The sequence below is a fragment of the Squalius cephalus genome (assembly GCF_949319135.1).
Source record: "Squalius cephalus genome assembly, chromosome: 3".
NCBI classification, from domain to species: domain Eukaryota; kingdom Metazoa; phylum Chordata; class Actinopteri; order Cypriniformes; family Leuciscidae; genus Squalius; species Squalius cephalus.
The window spans coordinates 10,566,315-10,589,244 of record NC_137124.1 but is presented as its reverse complement, the minus strand read 5'-3'; the positions used below and the strand labels follow the sequence as shown (position 1 = coordinate 10,589,244).

General features: G+C 39.1%; 2 protein-coding genes and 1 long non-coding RNA gene across 5 annotated transcripts; 1 reads left to right on the top strand and 2 right to left on the bottom strand.

The window, feature by feature from the left end:
• The first annotated feature begins 13 nt into the window (after positions 1-13).
• LOC307154926 lies at positions 14-5,264 on the top strand. The gene is made up of 2 exons (XR_013820435.1): positions 14-99; positions 3,809-5,264. It is a non-coding gene; the product is annotated as an uncharacterized lncRNA (long non-coding RNA).
• On the bottom strand, positions 5,183-11,666 carry tmem179ba (transmembrane protein 179Ba). The gene is made up of 5 exons (XM_079865159.1): positions 11,475-11,666; positions 10,435-10,625; positions 8,672-8,809; positions 8,475-8,553; positions 5,183-6,747 (listed from the first exon to the last, which is right to left on the bottom strand). The coding sequence occupies exons 1-5, from the start codon at positions 11,580-11,582 to the stop codon at positions 6,592-6,594; spliced, it is 672 nt and encodes a 223-aa protein (XP_079721285.1). The 5' UTR covers positions 11,583-11,666; the 3' UTR covers positions 5,183-6,591.
• A 940-nt stretch (positions 11,667-12,606) lies between these two features.
• On the bottom strand, positions 12,607-17,907 carry prox3 (prospero homeobox 3). 3 transcript variants are annotated; one of them, XM_079865753.1, is made up of 5 exons: positions 17,608-17,907; positions 15,006-16,533; positions 14,447-14,554; positions 13,872-14,072; positions 12,607-13,787 (listed from the first exon to the last, which is right to left on the bottom strand). In XM_079865753.1, the coding sequence occupies exons 2-5, from the start codon at positions 16,497-16,499 to the stop codon at positions 13,599-13,601; spliced, it is 1,992 nt and encodes a 663-aa protein (XP_079721879.1). In that variant the 5' UTR covers positions 16,500-16,533; positions 17,608-17,907; the 3' UTR covers positions 12,607-13,598. The 3 variants fall into 3 exon arrangements, with proteins under 3 accessions (XP_079721879.1, XP_079721880.1, XP_079721881.1); XM_079865754.1 differs by having other exon boundaries at positions 13,142-13,787; positions 17,364-17,886; XM_079865755.1 differs by having other exon boundaries at positions 13,153-13,787; positions 15,006-16,554; positions 17,608-17,671.
• Positions 17,908-22,930: the final 5,023 nt, after the last annotated feature.

Sequence of the window (22,930 nt, the reverse complement as noted above, 5' to 3'; positions counted from 1 at the left end):
ATTTAAACCACTCGTTAGAGAAAATCACGGATTTAACAGTCACGCTGAATCGCGATAGAGACACGACAAGGACGTGATCAAGACGGCGGGAAAAATCTGGTAAGACATCTCTGATTAATGTGGAAAGTAGTTTGTTTTGTAAAGTTTGTTTTGTGTGATGTAAAGACTATGACTGTAGGCTATAAAAAACGCTCACAACACCTTTCTATATGTATGTATTTGTTACATCTTTGCATGCTGTTGTTTCTACACGGTCTCGTGCTTCAACAGTAGCTAATGTTCCCAATCACTTACTGTATGAGGCTGATGCGAGCGGCTCGGTAAGCCTCTGTAAGCCGCTTGATGCCCTTCAAGCCCCGCGGATCAAACCGAGGCTGTCGCTGCTGCTGTATAATAATAAAGCGTCACGACTAATGATTGACGCATTTTCATTTTGTCAGAGTGTAAATGCTCCACTGATGCCACCAAAGTCCCCTAAACAGTCCAAGGATGTCAAACACTGTATTATTAAAATCATCACTTAGAAGAAACGGCAACATGAAAAAGAAGTCATCCACACACATTATGAGTATATATAGCCTATATATATATATATATATATATATATATATATATATATATATATATGCTCCTGTATAAGAAAAATGTATAATTAAAAACAACTTAGAACACACACAAAAAATTGCATTTGTTGCATGTCCCCACTCTCTATCTCTAAGTTTTACCATGAAATATAATGATTAAAATCATTCAGAAATGTTTTTTTTTTTTTTTTTTTTTGTATTGTTGTGTGACTTTAAATCCAATCTATGCTTTAAAATGTTTTTGTTTTTTTTGTTTTTTTTGTTTTTTTATGAGAAAAAAAAATCCCATTCCCAAAAACAGTAATATTTGGCAATATTATTACAAATGAACATATTTCTATTTGGATATATTTTAAAATGCAATTTTTTCCTGGGATCCAGCTGAATTTTCAGCATCATTACTCCAGTCTTCAGTGTCACATGATGATTCAGAAATCATTATAATATGCTGATTTGCTGCTCAAGAAACTATTATTATTATTATTATTATTATTATTATCAATGTTAAAAACACGTGCTGCTTAAAGTCCCCCTGTGGTGAAAATCAAGCTTTTAATCAGAATCTGTTCAGAGTGCAAAGTCTGCGCTTCACTTCAGAGATGTGGTTGGCCAAGTACAGCATGGGGAGGGCAGGGTTCGGACTCATCCCAAAAACTCCTCTGTGGCATAAAGCAACATCAGTGCAGAAGAGACAGCTAGCGGTAGAAGAAGTCAGGAGACAGGAGGAGGGAGAGCGACATGCCAAAGCCGTCTCGAGGGCCAAGCAAGGGAGATGGACCAACTGGGGGTCTGGAGAAGAAAAAGCTCAGCTGGCGTGACATCTGGCAGATGGAGGGAGCGCGGCTGAGTTTTGTCATCAGAGCCACATACGACCTGCTACCCTCCCCCCAAAATCTGAAAGAGTGGTATGGAGAAGATCCCGCCTGTTCCCTGTGCCAAGTACCTGCATCCCTAAGGCACGTTCTATCAGGGTGCACTACAAGTCTCACCCAAGGGCGCTATACTTGGCGGCATAACCAAGTACTCAGAGAGCTGGCATCAATACTGGAACAGAAGCGTACCACCACAAACAATCTCCCACAAACATCGGCAGGACAGGTCAACTTCACAAATTTCGTACTAGCTGGCCAACTTAAAGAGCATAATACAACACCTAAGGATGCAAGCATCCTGCAGTCAGCGTGGGATTGGAAATTGGAAGTGGACCTTGATAAGGAGCTTGTGTTTCCCCCAGAAATAGTGGCTACAACACTCCGACCAGACATGGTCCTGTGGTCTCCAACAACAAAGCTAGCATATATGTTGTGGAGTTAATGGGAATGGGAAGATGGGGTTGAAGAGGCTTATGAGAGGAAAAAGAACAAATATTCCGACCTGGCAGCTGAAGCATCCCAGAACGGCTGGAAGACCAGCATCTTCCCAGTAGAGGTGGGATGCAGGGGATTTGTTGCCACATCTACCACCAGTTTGCTGAGAAAAATAGGGGTGAAGGGTCACTCTTTCCAACAGGCCATCAAGTCCATGTCAAGTGCTGCCGAAAAAAGCAGTAACTGGCTCTGGATCAAACGTAAAGACCCCAACTGCAGCGAGGTAGAGACAGATGCTATGCGGTCAGGCTTAGGCCCGACTCAGGGAGAAGGACGCCCCTGCCATGCAGAGCCCATCAGGGATATGGAGGATATGCTGGGTACACCGTTGAGCCTTCTTGAAGCGTTGTGGGCTTCAATCAATGAAACGTCGATGAAGCAGGGTGCCCACCTGATGACCCCAATGACATACCTTACCCTCCTTTCACCACTCCACACCGACTGCTACTGTCAAGAGCTTCCTACTAAAGGGATTGAAACATCTAGTTCAAATAGCTTTACATTTACATTTATGCATTTGGCAGACGCTTTTATCCAAAGTGACTTACATTGAATTTCAAGGTACACATTTTAAATTCTTATCAGTTCTTGCTTTCCCTGGGAATAGTACCCATGACCTTGGCATTGCAAGCGCAGGAAAGCTTTACCGCCAACTGTGACGTCATAAACCAACGTGGTGGTTGAACAACCACTTTGCTACAATATGGTTTTAGGAAACAGTCGTGACTAGCAAGTTGATTTCTCCAACGATGCATCGTACTATGATAGTGAAGCAGCGAGTTACGTCACTGTCAACGTGTTATCGTCAACGAGTCTTTTGTAACATTATAAATGTCTTCACTGTCACTTTTGATCAATTTAATGCATCCTTGATCAATAAAAATATACATTTTTCTCTTTTTTTAATCTTACAACAAATATTTAAATGGTATCATTGTTTCCACAAAAATGTAAAGCAGCAAAAACAGTTTTCAAAATTGATATTAGTAATAATAAATGTTTCTTGGGCACCAAATCATATTAGAATGATTTCTGAAGGATCATGTGACACTGAAGACTATCACACATCACACCAATCCTCCATAAACTTCACTGGCTTCCTGTTAGGTTCAGGATTGAGTATAAGATCTGTGTCCTGACCTATCAGTGTGTCTACGGCAGCGCACCAGTGTACCTCCAAGAACTCATTAATAGGCAAAACACAACCCGACATCTCCGTTCCTCTGACAGCCACCAACTCCAGGTTCCCAAGTCCAAACTCCGCACTATGGGAGATAGGGCCTTCCAGGTGGCTGCGCCTCGACTGCCCTCCCCAACCACCTAAGGGCGCCACAATCTATAGAGGTTTTTAAAAATAATTTAAAGACTCACTTATTTTGTATTGCATTTTCTTAATATAATTTTGTTTCTTGCTGTTTTTGACTGTTTTTATGTTCAGTGTTTTTACCTGTGCACCTGTAGCACTTTGAGATGTGTTCTTCACGTGTAAAGTGCAATACAAATAAAACGTATTATTATATTATTATGAAGACTGGAGTAATGATGCTGAAAATACAGCTTTGATCACAGGAATAAATTACATTTTACAACATATTCATATAGAAAACAGTTATTTTAAATTGCAATAATATTTCACAATATTACTATATTTTAATAATAAATGCAGCATTGGTGAGCAGAAGAGACTTCTTTTAAAACAATAATAAATCAACCTGGTGCTACGTAATATATTATATAAAACGGGTAACCATTTAAATCGTTATTAATAGAATTTTTATTTAGCTTAATTTTTACCCTAATTAGAAGGCTATTTAATCACAGTGGTAAATGACCAATATCTCTTTTTCTCTCCGCCAGATGATGACTGAGACAGCAAAGGCCCAGGCCGATTCGGTGGTGTCCAGTGTGGAGTCCATGCTGGCGGACGCCGGCCGAATACAAACGCGGTGCCGGGAGCGCAGCGAGCAACTGTCCGCGGCCGCGCTGGAGCTGCACGAGGAGACCCAGAGCCTGCGGGAACAGTGTCAGGCCTCACAGCTGGACATGGCCCGCCTCAGACGCACGCTAGACGAGCTACTGGATACAAAACACGCCTACGAGGCCCGCGAGAGACAGACCCGAAAACTCAGCAAGCAGCTGTAGAGACGTGAATTCGAGGAAATTAACCCAGACAGCAACATAGCATCAGCCCTGACCCGGCCCACATGTGGATTCCACACGCTCCAGATGTTGCTGTCTGGGAAGTTAAGCTAAAGTAGGCCTAAATATCTCTGTAAAAAGTTATTTACATAATTTACAGAACAGAATAAAAGATTTAAAAAGGCAATTTCAAATTTATATCTCAAAGAAGAAGATTTTTTGTATTTGCAAGATATAAACTCGATATTCTGCTTTTGTAGTCGGAAGGTTAGTGTGACGTTGATTAAGTTCGTTTATAGCCTATACTTTTAGCTTTTTACGCTACTTCTGGCGACTGCATTTAGGATTCAAAATTCATAAAGGTTGTGTTCATCTGTAATAATTATCTTGATGGACAAGACGTGCAAGTTTCATAAACTTTTGTTGAACACAGAGCTTGTTTTTAGTGATAATTCAAAAGCCTATGGAAAAATCCTGCCGTCATACCCGAGGCACTCTATTATGTGCCTTAAAGGCACACTATGCAAGATTTGTACCTTCATATAACAGCTTCAAATCGTTTCGATGGTAAACGAACTGCGAATCATCCCGATAGCAATGCAGGTTTGAGAGGTGGCGCCCCGACAAATCTCGCGAGAATCACGACTTGCTTTACGGCACGACGTCACATACATCAACAACATATGAAGCAGCCTCTGTGGAAGACACTAGCACGCATTTCAATGTGAATCATGGCAGAGTCGACAAAGAAAACTAAGAAAGTGCGGTCGGAAGAGTACAGAGACGGCTCTGCGTGAGTGGTATTTACGACAGTAACGTTAAATACAAGTACTCCACAGCGACTCTAGGGGTCGCTGTTTGAGAAAAACGGAAACTGCATAGTGTGCCTTTAAACTGTCAATTTATTTCTCATTTCACACGTTTTTCCCACCCATATGGCAGATGAATAAAATCCCTAAGCGCAATAATCTCATACATTTTTATATTAAAAATACCACCTTTGATATTTAGACATATTGTGTGACACCATAAGCTCTTGGTTGACTAAATGAATTGCTTTGAAGTGTTTGCATAGTCACAGACTCAAGCATAGCGGGTTATACAACAGATTTAATATTCATAAAAAATATCAGTGCATTATCTGTAACCAGCGGTTCAAAAACAAATGTAGCAAGTTAAATAAAAAAAGTTGCACAGAAAGAGGACTAACATGGACTCTGTGACGCCGAGATAGGCGGAAGGACACTGTGTTTCCGAGGACTTTCAGCACCTCAGATTTGGCACTTCGCCTGTGGAAAGCGGATACCATCACTGGCCAAATTATGGATTTATGTCCCTGTCAACCCAAACGCACACACACACACTCTTACCTCCTGTGGCTGTGTGCAAGAAAAAGCCATTAAAAATGACATCTCTACTGGGCACAAGATTAATAGGCAAACACTCTCAGAAAGACACTCTCAAGCAGTTTTGCTCATGTTAAGGACACCAAGGACTATGAATAAGAGAGTGTGTGTGTGTGGGGGGGGTGGGGTGTACTTATGGGAGATTCCTGGCCTACAAAACAGGCACATGAGCAGCGTCTAATGGGATTTATGGAGTAATTCATATAAACAGACAGCAGAGGGCGAAAATGTTGTACATTGACACAGAGCAGGCTTTATTTAAAGCGATAGTTCACCCAATAATGAAAATTCTCTCATCATTTAATTTATGAGATTTTCTTCCTTCTGTTGAACACGAAATAAGATTTTTTTACGAATGTTGATAACCAGACAATTGACTTCCATAGTAGGAAAAAAAATACTATGGAAGTCAATGGGTGCCATCAACTGTCTGGTTACTGACATTCTTCAAAATATCATATTTTGTGTTCAACATATGGAAGAATCTCATACAGGTTTGGAACAACATGAGGGTGAGTAGCCTAAATGATGACAAAATTTTAATTTTTAGGTGAGCTATCCCTTTAATACAAGTGACAAGTTACAGTAGAGTGCATCAACCTTAACCTGGTTTGATTCCAGGTCAACTAGGTTCAATTTATTGGATGTTATTCCACAAAAGCCTTGAAACTGTTATATGTGCTAATAAAATGTTTTGGCCAGAGAGCCACCATGCAGTTTCACCATGTAGTTTTCATAAAGCATTTTCCTGAAGATTTGTATGCTCATGTTTAGTTTGTGAAAACTCTGGGCAGTGTTGTCAGATTTGAACTCTTTACATAAAGCTGTGTCTCAATCAGTTCAGGTCACACCACCAATCTGGCAACCGCACACGATCACCTGCCAGGTCTGTGCTGCCAGCCACAGATCAGTAACCATGGCAACTAACCCTTGGCAATGCTAGTGAACAAAATCAAGACCGTATACTGGAACTGCCAAAATCCTTTTGGCTCAGCTAGCCAGCAGTGCGTTTGTGAATGTGAGCGTATGTATGTGTGTATGTGTGTGTGTGAGCGTGTTCAAGGGACACACAGACTGCTTTAGTGTGGGGCGACACTAAGGACGTCCTCGGCGGTTGAAGAAGGGCTCGGTTTCAGAAGGGGTCACTGATGGTTCCTCTCCTCCTGACTGGGTTTCTGACCCTTTGTTGCGCTGGAGCAGGACCAGACCTGCTATGATCATCCAAAAGAAGAAATTCACCCATACTGCTATCTAAGAGGGAGAAAAATAAAAGTTTCTTAAAGATGATGTTGAGAGATTATAAAGAGAGATTTTAGACAAAATTTGTCAAAATATATATGTCTAAAACGTGTACAGATGTCTAACACACCTTATATTATTATTATTATACAACACATAAACATACACACACATATATATTTTGATTGAATGATTGATTTATACTTTTTTAATTAAAATCAATAGACAAATAATTGTTTTTTCTAAATATATGAGATCAATTACATAATATAATTGTCTAAAACATTGTCATATATATATATATATATATATATATATATTAGTGCTGTCAAATCAAATCTAAATTTGTTTATATAATATACATGTATGTATTTTATATATATAAAAAATATAAGTTTGTGTATGTATATATACTATATAAACACAAACCTTTATGTTCGATGCAATCAATCGATTTGACAGCACTAATTTTATATACAGTACCAGTCAAAAGTTTGGAAACGTTACTATTTTTAATGTTTTTGAAAGAAGTATCTTATGCTCATCAAGCCTGCAGTTAAAAAAAAAAAAAAAAAAACAGTAATATTATGAAATATTATTACAATTTAAAATAATGGTTATCTTTTTTAATATACTTTAAAATGTAATTTATTTTTGTGATGCAAAGCTGAATTTTCATCAGCAAGTACTCCAGTCTTTGGTGTCTTATGATCCTTCAGAAATCATTCTAATATGATGATTTATGATCAATGTTGGAAACAGTTGTGCTGCTTAATATTTTTTTATAACCTGAGATACTTTTTTCAGGATTATTTGATGAATAAAAAGTTAAAAAGAACTGTATTTATTTAGAATAGAAATCTTTTGTAACAATATACACTACCGTTCAAAAGTTTGGGAACAATAACTTTTTTTTTTTAAAGAAATGAGTACTTTAATTCAACAAGGATGCGTTAAATTGATAAAAGGTGATGGTAACGATTTATATTGTTAGAAATGTTTTTATTTTGAATAAATGCTGTTTTTATGAATAAATGCTGTTAACGTTTTACTCAATGAATCCTGAAAAAAGTATTCCAAAAAAATATATTAAACAGCACAACTGTTTCCATCATTGATAATAACTGAGTATCAAATCATCATATTAGAATGATTTCTGAAGGATCATAAGACACCAAAGACTGGAGTACTTGCTGATGAATATTCAGCTTTGCATCACAAAAATAAATTACATTTTAAAGTATATTAATAAAGAGAACCATTATTTTAAATTGTAATAATATTTCATAATATTACTGTTTTGTTTTGGTTTTTTTGTTTTTTTTAACTGCAGGCTTGGTGAGCATAAGAGACTTCTTTCAAAAGCATTAAAAATAGTAGTGTTTCCAAACTTTTGACTGGTACTGTATATATAAACACACACACACACACACACACACACACACACAGATCCATACATACTGTATACATATACTGTATATATGACAATGTTTTAGAAAACTGTTTAGATTTTGCCATCAAGAAGATTTTGCCTGAGGTTTCTCCACCACCTCCAGATAAATGAGAGATTTGAAGCCAGAATGTCAATAAATCAAACAGCATTAAACATTTAATTAATCTCAGATGTTAACTTGATGGAGGCTCTAGAAATGAGTCGGTGTGAATGAGATGTAACTCTAATATGCTTATGCTGATAGCTCTTGTATAATGCGTTTCAATGCATTTGTGATCAGCTCTACCTCTGCACTGTGCAGTCTGGAGTAGAACTGGCTCGCACTGATAGGGCTCGACCAAGACTTATCTTGCGCTTCTTCACACCTGCAAATGCACAAAACAGTGTATTTATACAACCACTAGTTATTGATACAGTTGTTATGATGGTCAATACTGTCTGTCTGCACAAAAGCTATTACAAAGGTCTCTCAAACACACTCACTTTGTTATATTTTTCAGTGTATGAAGCACAGAGTCACACAGTCTGTCTCGGCCGATATTCAGGATGCATCCTGTCACCAAGAGGAAGAAGAGGAAGACTCCAGACAAACCAAGAGTAATGTTCATCCATAATTTCTCTCTGATACAAGACAGAGACAACATGGCACAATGTTTGAATGACATTTTAGAAAAAAAAATATGTTGTTGCTATCCAAGTAGCTTCCAAATTAATAGTCTTAAGGAAAAAAATCTTCTTTCATGTTAGCAAGGACTCACACTCTGACAGTACAGGGACTGTTGCAACATCTCTTACTGAATTTGAAAATCACAACTTGTTATTAATATACACACTACCAAAACTAGTGGTTGGCCGATATAGATTTTTTGATGCCTGATGCCGATATCTTGGAGAACAGGCTTATACTTTAGATGGCAACTTCTTGATTCTGCAATCATATTACAGTATTTTTCACAAGTAAATAATTTGCTTAAATTTTTTGTCTTTACTTGTTCACAAGTAAAGAATTTAAACTATTATGTTCACGTTCTCAGCGCCGGTAAAATAAAAGTGCTTCCGACACATCGGCCAAATAAAAAATCTTATCGGCCAGTGCCGATATTTAAAGGGGTGATATAATGCCCTTTTGAAAAGATGTAAAATATGTCTTTGATGTCCCCAGAGTGTGTGTGTGAAGTTTAAGCTCAAAATACTCCACAGATATTTTTATATAGCATGTTAAAATTGTCACTTTTTGAGGGTGAGCAAAAACGCACCGTTTTGTGTCTGTTCCTTTAAATGCAAATGAGCTGCTGCTCCCAGCACAGAGGGCGGAGCTTCAACAGCTTGTGTCATTTTACCTCACACAGACATGCACTGAAAATTTCAAAAACTTTTTTCCTTTTATGTTCAAACCGGAGACAATGATGGAGAGACTGGTGACCACATGTAGACAACATTTCTGAATGGTTAGTTGGTGAATTTATGTAGCTTATGTGTAGTTATCTTCTAGTCATTGATTAGCATATTCTGTCTTGATAATCTATAAATCATGTTCAGGGGGCGGGGTTTATGTAAATTTTAGGGTTGGTGATGTCACTAACCCGGGAGGAATGTTGTGTAGTCACTACCAGCCATTTGTTGTAGTCCTTAAAAAGTGATTTCTTTTAAAGCAAATATCTCCCTTTGCTTTGAACTTTGAGCATTGTGACTTTGCAGATGTTGTTTATGCTCAAACAGCAATTACACACTAACTAAAGTTAAAAAAGTGAAATCATAATCAACCACCCCTTTAAAAAAAAAAAAAAAAAAAGTCAAATATCGATATAACAATATGTCGATATATTGTCGACTACTAATTTAAACATTTGTGGGGAGTACGTTTTTTAAATGAGGTCTTTTCTGTGCACCAATATAATATTTTGTGGAAAATGTGATACATTTTATTCAGAATTATTTGTTAAATAGAAAGTTCAAAAGGAGAGCAGTTGTTTGAAATACAAATGTTTTGTAATAATTTTAAAGTCATGTCACTTTTGATCAATTTAATGAATACTTGAATAAAAGTATACTGTACATTTCTTTCAACAACAAAAAAACTAACCACAATGTCTCATATCTAAATTCTAACAACAACAAAGAGTTTGCATCACATATCCGTTTGCTATCCATCCATACTGGAGCACTACAACAGGAAACAGAAAACCTCTGTTCACATACATGAAATAAAATCACACGCACATGATTTACGGAGCTCTTTGACATACCTTTTCACATCTCCGTCAAAACAGGCGACGTAGACCCAGTAGAGGGAGAGAGAAAAGCAGAAGACAGCCACACACACCGAGATGGCTGACACAAAGTAACAGAGAGAGGGAGAACTGAATGTAAGCACACTGATGGATGTGTTGTTCAGATGCACTGAACCGTACAGCATACACTTCCCAGAAAAACTTCCCTGTTTGAGTGAAAAAATAAGGAAAGCATGTTATGGCTTACAATGCATCTTGTTATTACCATAGTAGGCACTTTCTACAAATAATGTACAACAGAGGGCCTGAAACTACTGAAAAACTTGGGCACAAAGGGGTGAAATACAGGTGGAAGTTTATGCACTTCAAACTAGACACTTTTCATGTTTAATGTATGTGCCAGTGAACTCCACAACTACATACAAGAGCATCATGGTTGTCGTCTTCATTTTTCCCTTTCATTATTTTCCTGCTATATCCACTGTTACCAGGATGAAACACTCAAAACTTAAATTCTTACTCACACTCTCCTTTTCTGCTCATCTGACTTTAATAAGCCAAATCCTCAGCTGGTCACATGACAGAAACAGTGACAGAACTGGAAGCTTCAGTTGCTTCTATTACACTTTCATTTTCTCTTCACTTCCGGGTTTTATTTTTAAAACGTGGGCCTATTAGTTAATCTACGGTATGGATAATTAGAAAAATTATAAAAGCATAGGCCCATTAGTTTTTCTACAGTATGGATAATTATAAATAAATAAAAAGTAAAACATTTCTGGTCACATGACTATGACGATTTTAAGGGCAACTCGTGAGAGTCTACAGAACCCCTCCAGAAGAAAAGTTATGATTTTTGTATGCATATAGGGAAAACACCAAAACACATCCCCTGCAAACAATTATGCTAAACAAAACTGTAAACTACAAGCATTCAGCTAACATCGTCAAAGTTTGAAACTTATTCTGTCGTGTTTCTGAACGCAATAGCGGATGCAACAACAAGGTAAAGTCTGTTATAATCTTCTATATTAAATAGCAAACAGCAGATATACCTGTGAGATTGTAACTGAGGCGGCTGTGATGATCCCACAGATAAAACAGCTGCCGTACAGCAGCAGCTCCAACAACAGAGGCCACGGCAACGGCAACGGCAGCGCCATAGCGTGTGTGTGTGTGTGTGTGTGTGTGCGCGCGCCACAACTCCGCACTTCTTTAACCAGCCGCGGCAGCGCGCATACACGCACTCATGTGTCCAAAACGCATCATGAGTTAACGACTATCATGTGATCGCAACATCGCACAATAACATGAATGAACAGAACCACATTCCGTTGCATAAGCACCAAAAATAGGTCACATTTATGATAATCACCTTCTATAAGTTATATAGACCTACCTACTTCATTTTGACTAGATTTGAAAGTTAACTACATTAAAGTATGATTATATTAGGACCATTTTACTTGTAACTGAACTACTTTGGTTTCTGTTAGATCAGTGCAAAGCCCTGACACACTTAAAATAGTTTGTTCAACCAAGGTTGTATAAACTATATCCAATATATAAAGCAAAACCAATCTAGGACCAGTTTTGGGGAAAGTTAAAAGTAATGCTTTGCAATTTTGCGTTACTCCCTAAAAAAAGTAACTAGCGTTACTTTTCCTCATCTGGACTGCTTTGTTTTTTAACAAATGTAAAGGCGCTTTTTTTTCACACCAAAAGTGAAATGAAAGGCCTGTTCACACCAACAACGATATAGCTATTTGAGATAACTATGATATATTAGCATCTACGCCAGCTGACGATATCGTTCTGTTTATTCTATGCGCGTGCTTGTCTGTCGTTGCAGGATTGATTCTGATTGGTTGTCAATGTTTTTATCGTTCATCAGCTGGAAAAAATCTTTAACTATTATTTAATATTGAGAACGACCTGTCATTCTGGACTGCAGAAGAATAAAGTTCAACACTTCAGCAATAAAGACTAAAAAATTAAACACAAATGTGATGTTTATCTAAAGTCACTTTTGCTTATATTAGTTTGGTTGAATTGGATCATCGATTGTCAGCAGCAAAGACATTGGTTAATAAAGTGAGATTAAATACATAAAGCATGTATTAACATTTAATTATTGCAGGTTTGCGCAATATTCTGAGTTTGAATTTTAGAGTTTTTATTTATTTTGAGTAATACTGAATGTGTTTTTGTGCAAGTGAGATGAGTAAATACATGGTCACATTTAGTCTAGAACTACAATATCCATCATGTTCACACACACGCCTCTGCACTTACTCACGATTTCTCTCAACATGTGGACAGGACAGGTGTCAGTCAATAAATGTGAAAAAGTAACTCAGATATTAATGTTATATATTGTAAATGAAAAAGTAATGCTTTACTAGTTACTTGAAAAAGTAATCTGATTACGTAATTCATTATCCCGAACCCTGTCTAGGACCATCTGTATTGACCGCAATAGAAGCCCATTCCACTGTGTATTGGCTCGTGCTGTCAGGTGTTTGAGCTTAGTAAGAGGGTAAGTAACTCACGATTTCTTAAGTTTGAGAGCCAGGGTCTCCTTACCCTCCCTCAGTTGACCATATGAAATGTTCACGTTATTTAATGTACTCAGCCAATACATATATCATGTAAGACTGCATATGTGTTTAAAAATAAGCATTTAAACTGTGGCACTAATTTGTAGCGTAGACTGAGAGGAAAGTTTGTTTTGACTCATTTTATTACACGACACCACGAATATACAGAAACTCAACAACATTATATGACGAGTAACAAGTAATATAAAAAGGTCAAAGGCCAACCAGGCCTGCATTTTCAGATAAATTAATGAGCCTTAATGTAACAGCGAATAAAATGAAAACATTTTTTTTTTTTCATAAATTCAGAGCGTTTTTCAGTGCTAAGTGTAATAATGCTTGACTAAAGCAGAAGTGTTAATCAGATAACGTTTAAACAAATAATACTTTTGAGCATCATGATGATGATAATAAAACACTTATTTAGTGTTCTCGATCTTTACAGCATCATTTTGTACACTTTCTTCTTGGTTCTTTGCCACTGATTCAAATAGTTAAACATTCTTGCACACTTATGATATCAATCTGTGCACAATTTCTGTGTTTTCTGAGGCTGTGCATGTGTGTGACGAACTGGATTTAACCCATGCGGTATGTGTCTGTAGGGCAGCCGGGCAGACGGAAGCTGTCAGGCACTGGGCTGTCTAATTTACAGATGATCTTGTAGATGGCCTTCTTCCAGCACGGGTCAGTATCCCGACCACTCTGTATGGCAGAGAAAAACTCCCTCAGGGCAATCTCGGATATCTCCACAAACCTCTCAGGAACCTAGAAAGCAGAAATGACGTTTAAACACGTAATTGAACGGTTTCACGCCGCACACAGATGTGCACATGCTTTGTACACACTGACCTGGTAATCATTGCTCTTATTGTAGTGCATGTTGAGAATGCGGTAAAGCTCGGTGTCTCTGCCCAGGCGGAGTGATCTTTCCCTGGCAGATGTAGGCCCCTCTCTGGCCGCCTGGCGGGCAAAGCGCTCCATCTGGATGTAGAAGAACTCCCGGAAGTTACTGAACCACTTAATCAGCTGGGAAGTGACACAGCGATTGAACTGTGAAAGAAAAGCCAAGTTAATTCTAGCATCATTTCAAAAAGAGGCTCTGTAATGAATGTAGGTCAGCATTAAACATTTTAGTTGTTTGTTTTTTTTCTGGAGACATTCTGTGAAGTTTAATCACATACGGACAAAGCTTTATTATAATACATATGATCTCATTGAAAAATCCATTGACATGGACTCATAAATATAGGAACATTTTCTGACTGCTCTAATTGATTTAAACTGTTTCAAAGGGAAACCATGTCAGACTGCTGTATATAGGTCAGTGTAACTTTATTCAATAAGTCATTAGCCCATATCATTTGTGCAAGATATGCACACACAACTATTCTACTTTGTGTTTAGGATATCTGAATGATGCTCACTTTGACATCAGGGAAATATGTCTTGAGAGTGCTGGAGCTGGGGTAGCGTGCGTAGAAGAACATGAGTTTGGCTTTCTTCAGGTGGCACGGAGAGAGACCTTCCTGAGAGTGTAGATGGTTAAGGAATGTTTGATAGCAGCACAAATACATTTATATAGTTGTATGTATAATATCCACTACCGTTCAATCACTTTGGGTCTGTAAGAAGTCTCTTATGCTCATCACAGCTATTATGATCAAAAATACAGTAAAAACAGTATTTAGCACAACAGTTTTCTATTTGAAAATAGTTTAAAACGTAATTTATTCTTGTGAATTATCAGCATCATTACTCCAGTCTTCAGTGTCACATGATCCTTCAGAAATCAATCTTATATGCTGATTTGTCGCTCGTGAAACATTTATTATTATCAATATTGGAAAAAAAAGTTGTTTTTATTTTAAAAAAGTGATAACATTAATAAATGTATTAATTTCTTTTTAAAACTGACCCCCAACTTTTGAACGGTTGTGTAAATATATTTTTTTCCCTTTGTTTTGTCTTCAAATAAAAGGATATTGATCCAGCGGCGAGATAGAGAGCTGCATCGCCTCCATCCCCCCCTCCTGCTCCGCCTCCCCTCATCCCTCCTTCTCTCGCTCTATCCGACGGAGAGGGCTCTAGCTGCCCCAACAACGGGAGGGGTGGGAACGCAGAGTTGTGTGAACGGAAGTCCATGAAAGATTCAGACAGGCAGTCCTTATGAAGAGGCAAACTGGAGAGGGAACGGGCGAAGAGATTCTGCATGGTGTAGTGAAGAAGGGGCAAGGGAACGGGGTTGTCCGGGGGATAAGAGGGCAAGAAGTGGTCTTTGCTCCTGGGGGGTAAAAGTGCCGGGAGAGGGGGCTGGGATAGCGGAGGGAGGCTGGGATTGGCTTGAGGGAGGAGGACACTTTGAGCGATAGGCGCCCTCTTTTCTTGAGGACTCTTTGTGACAAGTGGCAACGCTTCCACCTGCTCAACCGCATGAGGTCTCGCCCTCCTGTCTGAGTTTAAATCCAACGGCATGCTGGTTTCTTGGGAAACAGTTGCGGATGTGACTGTCGAGGCGTCGGTTTCGGCATAGAGACGGACAACTCTGTCGATAACTTGAGCCACGACATTTGCGAGCTCCTGCTTTAGAGCTTGAGCAAACTTCTGCCCTCCTTCTGCGCTCTCCCACTCGCCCCGGACCAAACTGCATCCCAGCCACACCTGATCACCATTTAACTCCAAGTCCAGGTCCACGGAGGTCTCTGGAAATATCTCGGCGTTGCCATTCCCGTTGGTTTCGTTGTTTTTCTTAGACGAACAGCGCGGAGGAGAAAACCCACTGCTGATGAGTGGATCGTCGCTGTCGGAAAACATCTCCGCAACCTCATCGAGGTTAATCGCTCCGTTCTCCTGTTCCTCATCGCCTCCTTTCTCGTCATCCGCCTGGCCTCCGTAAACTCTCCACACCTTGCGCTGGAGTTCGAGAAGTTTCCCTCTGGTTTCCTCCAGCTGAAGCTTCAGTTCTTGTCGCTGTCGCTTTCTGCCTTCCCTGCTTTCCCTCCTGTTCCCTGGTTTCTCTCCCTTCCTCTCACCCATTCTAACCGAAGCTCTACTCTTCCTCCCTCTTTTTCCTTCCCTCCCCGGTTCTTCTTCGCTTCGAGCTGCCGAGTCCATCCTGGGTCTCTTAACCCTCGCGAAATCCTGCCCCCATTCGCCAGGGTCGGGAGCCGAGCTTTGTCCCCGTTCTCCATGACAGCGCTGAGATGAAGGGGTTGCAAACTCCCTCTTGCCAAACACATCCTCCTCCCTTATATCATCATCTACCAAAAGCCCAGGGAACAAGCCCGGACGCTGACGGAAACTACCCCACCTTTGGGACGCACTGTTGGGATGCATGAGAGGGGAGAAGAGCGGGTGGGAAGACAGGCTGCCGGGGGAAAATCGGTGGCTTGAGGGGTTGGAATCTGGCAGGCTGTGATACAGTTCGAAGGGACACATCTGGGAAGGCTGCTGATGAAATCGATCCGAAGGGGAATCCATAGCCCCCTTTTCCGTTCTGATCTGGTTTCAGGATCTTTAAAGAGAGCACAATTTGCTGTGAATAAATACAGAATCATAGACGAATACACGCAGCTATTTGGATCGGTTTTAAAATTGCTCATAATCCTCTCATTGTTATCGGCATCATCATAGTCTCTTTTTTTCCCCTCTCTGCATGTGAGCGTTATCTATCCGCTGACAGCTGTACCCTGTGTTTGTTCAGACTGTTGACTCTATTGCTCTCATCCTTCTTTCCCTCTCTCTCTCTCTCACACACACACACACACACACACACAACACACTCAACTCAACACAAATACATGGATGGTGAGACAGTAAATATTTTAATGAGATTACTATAGTCCCAAAGCTCTGAATCTGCATTTTTACTTAATTCAGACCTTTTAGTACTACTAAATAGTTTTGAGATAGAGTGATAGACATATAGACAAGATAGATAGATAGACAGATAGATAGATAGAGTGATAGACATACATATAGACATACAGATAGATAGATAGATAGATAGAGTGATAGACATACAGATAGACATACAGATAGATAGATAGATAGATAGATAGATAGATAGATAGATAGAGTGATAGACATACAGATAGATAGATAGATAGATAGACATAGGCTACATAACTCATTTATCCTAAAATCAGATTAATGGAAATTACTCTCCTAAACTGACGTTTTCGCCTTTCCCTCATTGGCACAAATGCCACAGATGTCATCAGATTATAGCTCGAATTTAAAGCCGTTTAACTGCCATGGAAAAAAACATTTACCAGATGGAAGGACAACACCCTCACGGATAAATTATATAAATTGATTTGCCTTAATTACTCACACACTTACCAACTCGCCGTGAATAATATCGCAGAGTTCACGTCAAAGTTTTCTTGTTATTTGTTATGAAGAGAGATTTCGCTCCTGCTCGAATACCGGCGCACGAGCGGACATTTGTAAACTCTGCGCGCGCGCGTGTGTGTGTCGCAGATTCATTAACAAATAAATAGATGAGCCGCATTTGACAAGGACAACCAAATACGCGGATGTCCCTAAGGTAAAAAGAAAGGTAAAATATTTTTTAAAAACTTACAAAAGAGTCAGTTAAAACGCATCCCCCGGTCGGTCACTTTCCTATCGTATTATATGTCGGTCTTGTCGAGGTGTGCGTTGGTCACCGGGAGCATCAGCGTCAAACGCGCCACCGAGTTTCCTGTTATTGCTGTCGCTCCTGCCTCGCGCTGTCCATCTCTCATCCTCGCGCACACTATCGCGTGGTGATCAGCCAGTGGGCGTCGAGGCGAGGCGTGAGAGAGGGAGGGATGTCCGTCCGCTGCCCCGCGCACACACACACACACACACACACACACACCTCTCTCACGCGCGCTCTCCCACTCGCTCTCCACGTGGGGCAACTACTTGGTTATGAGCCTCCACCAATCAAAAACGACCAGATTTACTAAAATAATCTGATGTACATATGGTGCATCATTGTGACATTTTTACACCATAGTTATAACCGTTCTTGTTAAGATTTACAATTTAAATAAATGTAAAATTAATAATCGATAAGGATCTCATTCAATGCAAAAAGCCGACTGAAAGTGAATCCAAAAAGCCCTAAATAGAATTTGCTCTGAACAAACAGTAGATAGATCTGATACATTTCTGATACATAGCTCCCAACAGTATAAAGTTCCCAAAGGGATAAAATGGCCCTTTATTATTACCGCTCAAAAGTTTGGGGTCAGTACAATTTTTTTTTTTTTTTTTTTTTTTTTGTTAAATAAATTAATGTTTTTGATTAGGAAGGATGCATTAAATTGATCAGAATGACAAAATCTATATCAAACAGAATGTTCAATCCATCAAAAAAGTTATAGTCTCTTAAAAAAATTAACAAGCAGCACAACTGCTTTTAACATTGATAATAATCAGAAATGTTTCTTGAGCAGCAAATCAGCATATTAGAATGATTTCTGAAGGATCATGTGACACTGAAGACTGGAGGAATGATGCTGAAAATTCAGCTTTACCATCACAGGAATAAATTACATTTAAAAAAATAATAATAAAACACTTATTTTATTTGGTAATATTTCACAATATACCTTTTTATTAAAAGCAGCCTTGGTGACATTTTTCAAAAACATGAATAGCCTAAATCTTACCAAACCCCAAACTTTTAAGAAATGTAATAAAATAAAAACAAGCAGGTTTCTGATAAAGACGCGACATTCCAGGACTTTTAAAAAATGAAAAATGCTGTAAGATTTTGTTTTTCTAGTTGGAACATATTTGGTTCTTGGAGGATTCTTTTTTTTTTTTTTTTTTTTGCTTGCACTGGAATGTGTTCCAAATGATGATAGAATTCTAATAGGAATTCTGTACACATTCTTTTAAAAAATGTTAAACTCTCTTTCGACTAATGCCACGTACCTATTACAGGTTAAAACTCGAAAAATTAGAATATCGTGCAAAAGTTAATTTATTTCAGTAATTCAACTTAAAAGGTGAAACTGATATATTATATACACTCATTACATGCAAAGTGAGATATTTCAAGCCTTTATTTGTTATAATTTTGATGATTATGGCTTACAGCTTATGAAAACACCAAATTCAAAATCTCAGAAATTTTAGAAAATTTTCATTAAAGCTGTAAGCCTTACAGGCTTGAAATATCTCACTTTGCATGAAATGAGTCTATATAATATATCAGTTTCACCTTTTAAGTTGAATTACTGAAATAAATGAACTTTTGCACGATATTTCACCTGTATAGTAACACTGACTGCAGTAATTAACTAGAACCTATTGCAATTATAACATTTTTGTCTAAACATACTTCTGACTAAGAATCGATTGTTTTAATAGCCTGATATAAATAAATCATAACATAAATCTGAGTCTGAGGACGTGAACAGCTCCGGGTAGAACGTCACGGGTTGCCATCTCATAATTACGGTAACATGGTGTGAACGCAGCATAAGCTGGTTGTTTTGGTTCAGGAGGAACTGTAAAAGGCGGCTGCTGTTTGTTTGTGGCGTATCCTGACGTGTGATGCGCGGATGATGTGATGTCTGTGCGAGGAGGTATGGAAATACATATTTTGACAGGCAGGTATGACATCCTATCATTGCATTCGGACCGAATGCATTGATTGGACGAAGATTTTTTGACTTCCACAGAAGATTTATGTACATGTTTTAATATTTAGACCACTTCTATTATTGATTGCTATCAGGATGTCAAGAGTTTCCTGTAAAACCTTCCGTTAATGATTTTTATTTTTATTTTTTATTACATATTTGCCCTATGGGACTGTATATGCCAAGGCCGGTATGAAAATGCAGCAATAAAGCTCTTCATAATCAGAGACTCCTCCACCCCTGAACGTGTGAAAGCTGATTATCGGTCCCTCCACTCCTCTTCATAGCACCCCTTCTCTCTCTTTCATTGTTTCCATCACTCCCTCTCTCCCCCACTTCACTGAAATACCCCTCAACCAACCAAACTGTTCACAATAACCAGTGGCTACTGTTGTTATGGAAACAAGAAATATGACACAAAGCCTTATTAATAAAAGGTGCTTGCGACTACAGAGCGATCTATAAACAAATGTAATTGAAATGTAGTTTACAGATATTGGATAGATAGACGGGACATTAGCACAGCTCGCATAGTTTGACAAGTGGCGTTGATGCAAATTGTTCCACTGTTTTATTTCTAAATCCATTTTTTTTGCTCTGTAACAAATGACAGTAAGTGTGCAACGGAAGTGTTAAATTCCGCATTCGACAATTCCTTAATTCCTTACAGTCCATTTGCACTGTAAACACACACACACACACACACACCTTTTGTAAGGTCAGGCTGAAAGGCTTTTTGAACTACATTAGCAACTCACACTGAATGCTTTGAACTGAAGCCAAATGACTGACAGCAAACAATATTAAAATGCATGAGCAATTCTAACAAAGAGCTATGAAATACACCAAAGGGACGTGGCCATTTGCGAGCAGTGTTTTAAAAATGCCACACGAATGTCGATCCTTTCAAACGGTGGGAGACTTATCAAAATGTCTCATTTGAATGAGTCACGATCAAACATATTGCATTATGAGTCCGTAATATGCACGGAATGAAAATGTGGTATCCAGCGGGGGGAGAGAGAGAGAGAAAGCAGGAGTGCAGATAGACGTTTTGAGGGGGTCGATGGACAGGCAAAGTGTTTGCCCATTGGCTGCCTCTGAGGGAAAGTGTGTTTGAGAGAAGAGAGCACTCACACATTCAGCCTTGGGCAAGGTGACTGAGGAGAGAGAGTGAGTGACAACTGCAGTTGAACTAGAGGATATTCAATCTGAAGGGACAGAATAATGAATCCAGTCCTCGGGAATTAGTAACACAAAGACGTAAAAAAAAAACCAGGGAAGACAAATACACACAACCAGGTTGAGAGAGTGTTTATAATACGTGAAAAAAGAGGATTTTAACATCAGGCAAGTTGATTAAATGGAAGATATTTTGAGATTATTGGATGAAAACTGCGCAGGATGAGCAAAGAATTGGTCATTCCACCTTTGTCAGTATGAAAAATAATAATGCACATTATCTGTTTTCAAATAGATCTTCAGTGACCTTTACAATAAGGTTCAGTTTGTTAAAGGCAGGGTAGGCGATTTGTTGTTATGCTGGTTGAAAGTCTCTTCACATGAGAGAAATCACTAAGTTAAGTGGTTAAAATGTATTTGTATATGTGGTCTGTGGGAGGCGTAGGACCATAAAACGTTCGTCCAGTCATTGCATTCTGACGAGCATATGCTGCGTTCACGCCATAACTACAGTAATTTGGAAGAGATGGAAACCCGTGATGTTATACTCAGAGTGGTTTGTGACTCGAATTTATGCGTTTCAATGGCAACACTATCAACGCCAAAATGAATCTGCAGCAGTCGTACAGGGGTGCGTTTCCCAAAGCCAACGATGGTCGCAAGTTCTGTCGTTACCAGTTGAGTTCAATGGAACATGCGACCATAATTAGCAAACGATGCTTTCGGGAAACGCACCCGAAACGTTTTTTATGATCAATATTATTGTAATGTTTTGTGCTTTGAGACATGAGGTAGTTTGTGCGCGTTCATGTGTTTTGAAGGAGGCGTGGCTTTAGAGACGCTCTGAAGGGAGGGTGGGATCTCATGCTTTCAAAACTGGCCTGCTATTCCTAGCCTCTTAAATTGCCTATACCACCTTTAATTATATTTTTTCAATTTGAATAATTTAAAAATGTAATTTATTCCTGTGATGCAAAGCTGAATTTTCAGCATCATTACTCCAGTCTTCAGTGTCACCGTTCAAAATAACTGTTTATTTGAAATAGAAATATTTTATAAATCATATCTATGTAAAGCACCCTTGCTGTATAAAAGTATTGATTGAGTTACTTACTAAACCTAAACTTTTGGAAGGTAGTGTATATATGTCAAGGGACTTTGTCAGGCCCCACCCATAAAATGTATTGTTTTGGGCCTGTGAATTTTATGGAGAATCCTGTAAAAATCTGCATTTTATCAGCTAGATATAATTTGAGCACTAAATTTAACCGACACACCACTAGATAGTGGATCCAGCTGAGCCATGGCCACTGTTTCACCAGCTTTCAGCTAAAACTCCTCTTTACTGAAGCTCTGTTTTGAGTTTCTGCCTCTGACCTTGAGTTTCAGGAAACTGACTGCGGTAATGCACATTATTAAAGCCGTGAGTGTGTGCATGTGTCTTCAATGGATTGTCCTTGTCCTCTCAGCACCGCAAACATATTCTTTGATCTCTGACCGAAATGACTCTCACAATGCGGTGGAGAACCTCAGGAATACAATATAATGCACCGACTCGCTCTCAACCGCACACAGATAAGCTACCACAGACGCGAGAAAACGCGCTCGCTCACACACACTTTCACTCACTCTCCCTCTCAGTCTCTCCGCAGTACTCAGGTTGCAATTATCCTCTTTGGCTGGAGTGTTTTGATGGTATAATTGCCATGGACACTGAGGAGAGAGGGATTGGTGAGTGAGAGATAGAATGAGGGATGGAGAGGGGGAGAGAGGGACATCGAGAGCTGACACTCTCAGCATGCTAATGCCCAAACACACTCCATCTCCCCCCGTTTTCCTTTTTGTCACTCTCTTCATCGCGCGCGCGCACACACACACACACACACACACACACAGGTGCGGTAACCTCTCTCCATTCCACATTCTCTCCAGGAAGCCAAAACAGCAAATACACAAGCTCGACGGGAGAGCGAGAAAACAACAGTAGGAGGGGAAAGAGAGGGATATTTTCCATCCACTGACAATAGAGATGATCCACGCTCATCCTCTGCTCATCCCTCAGTTCTTTCAGCTATGTAATCC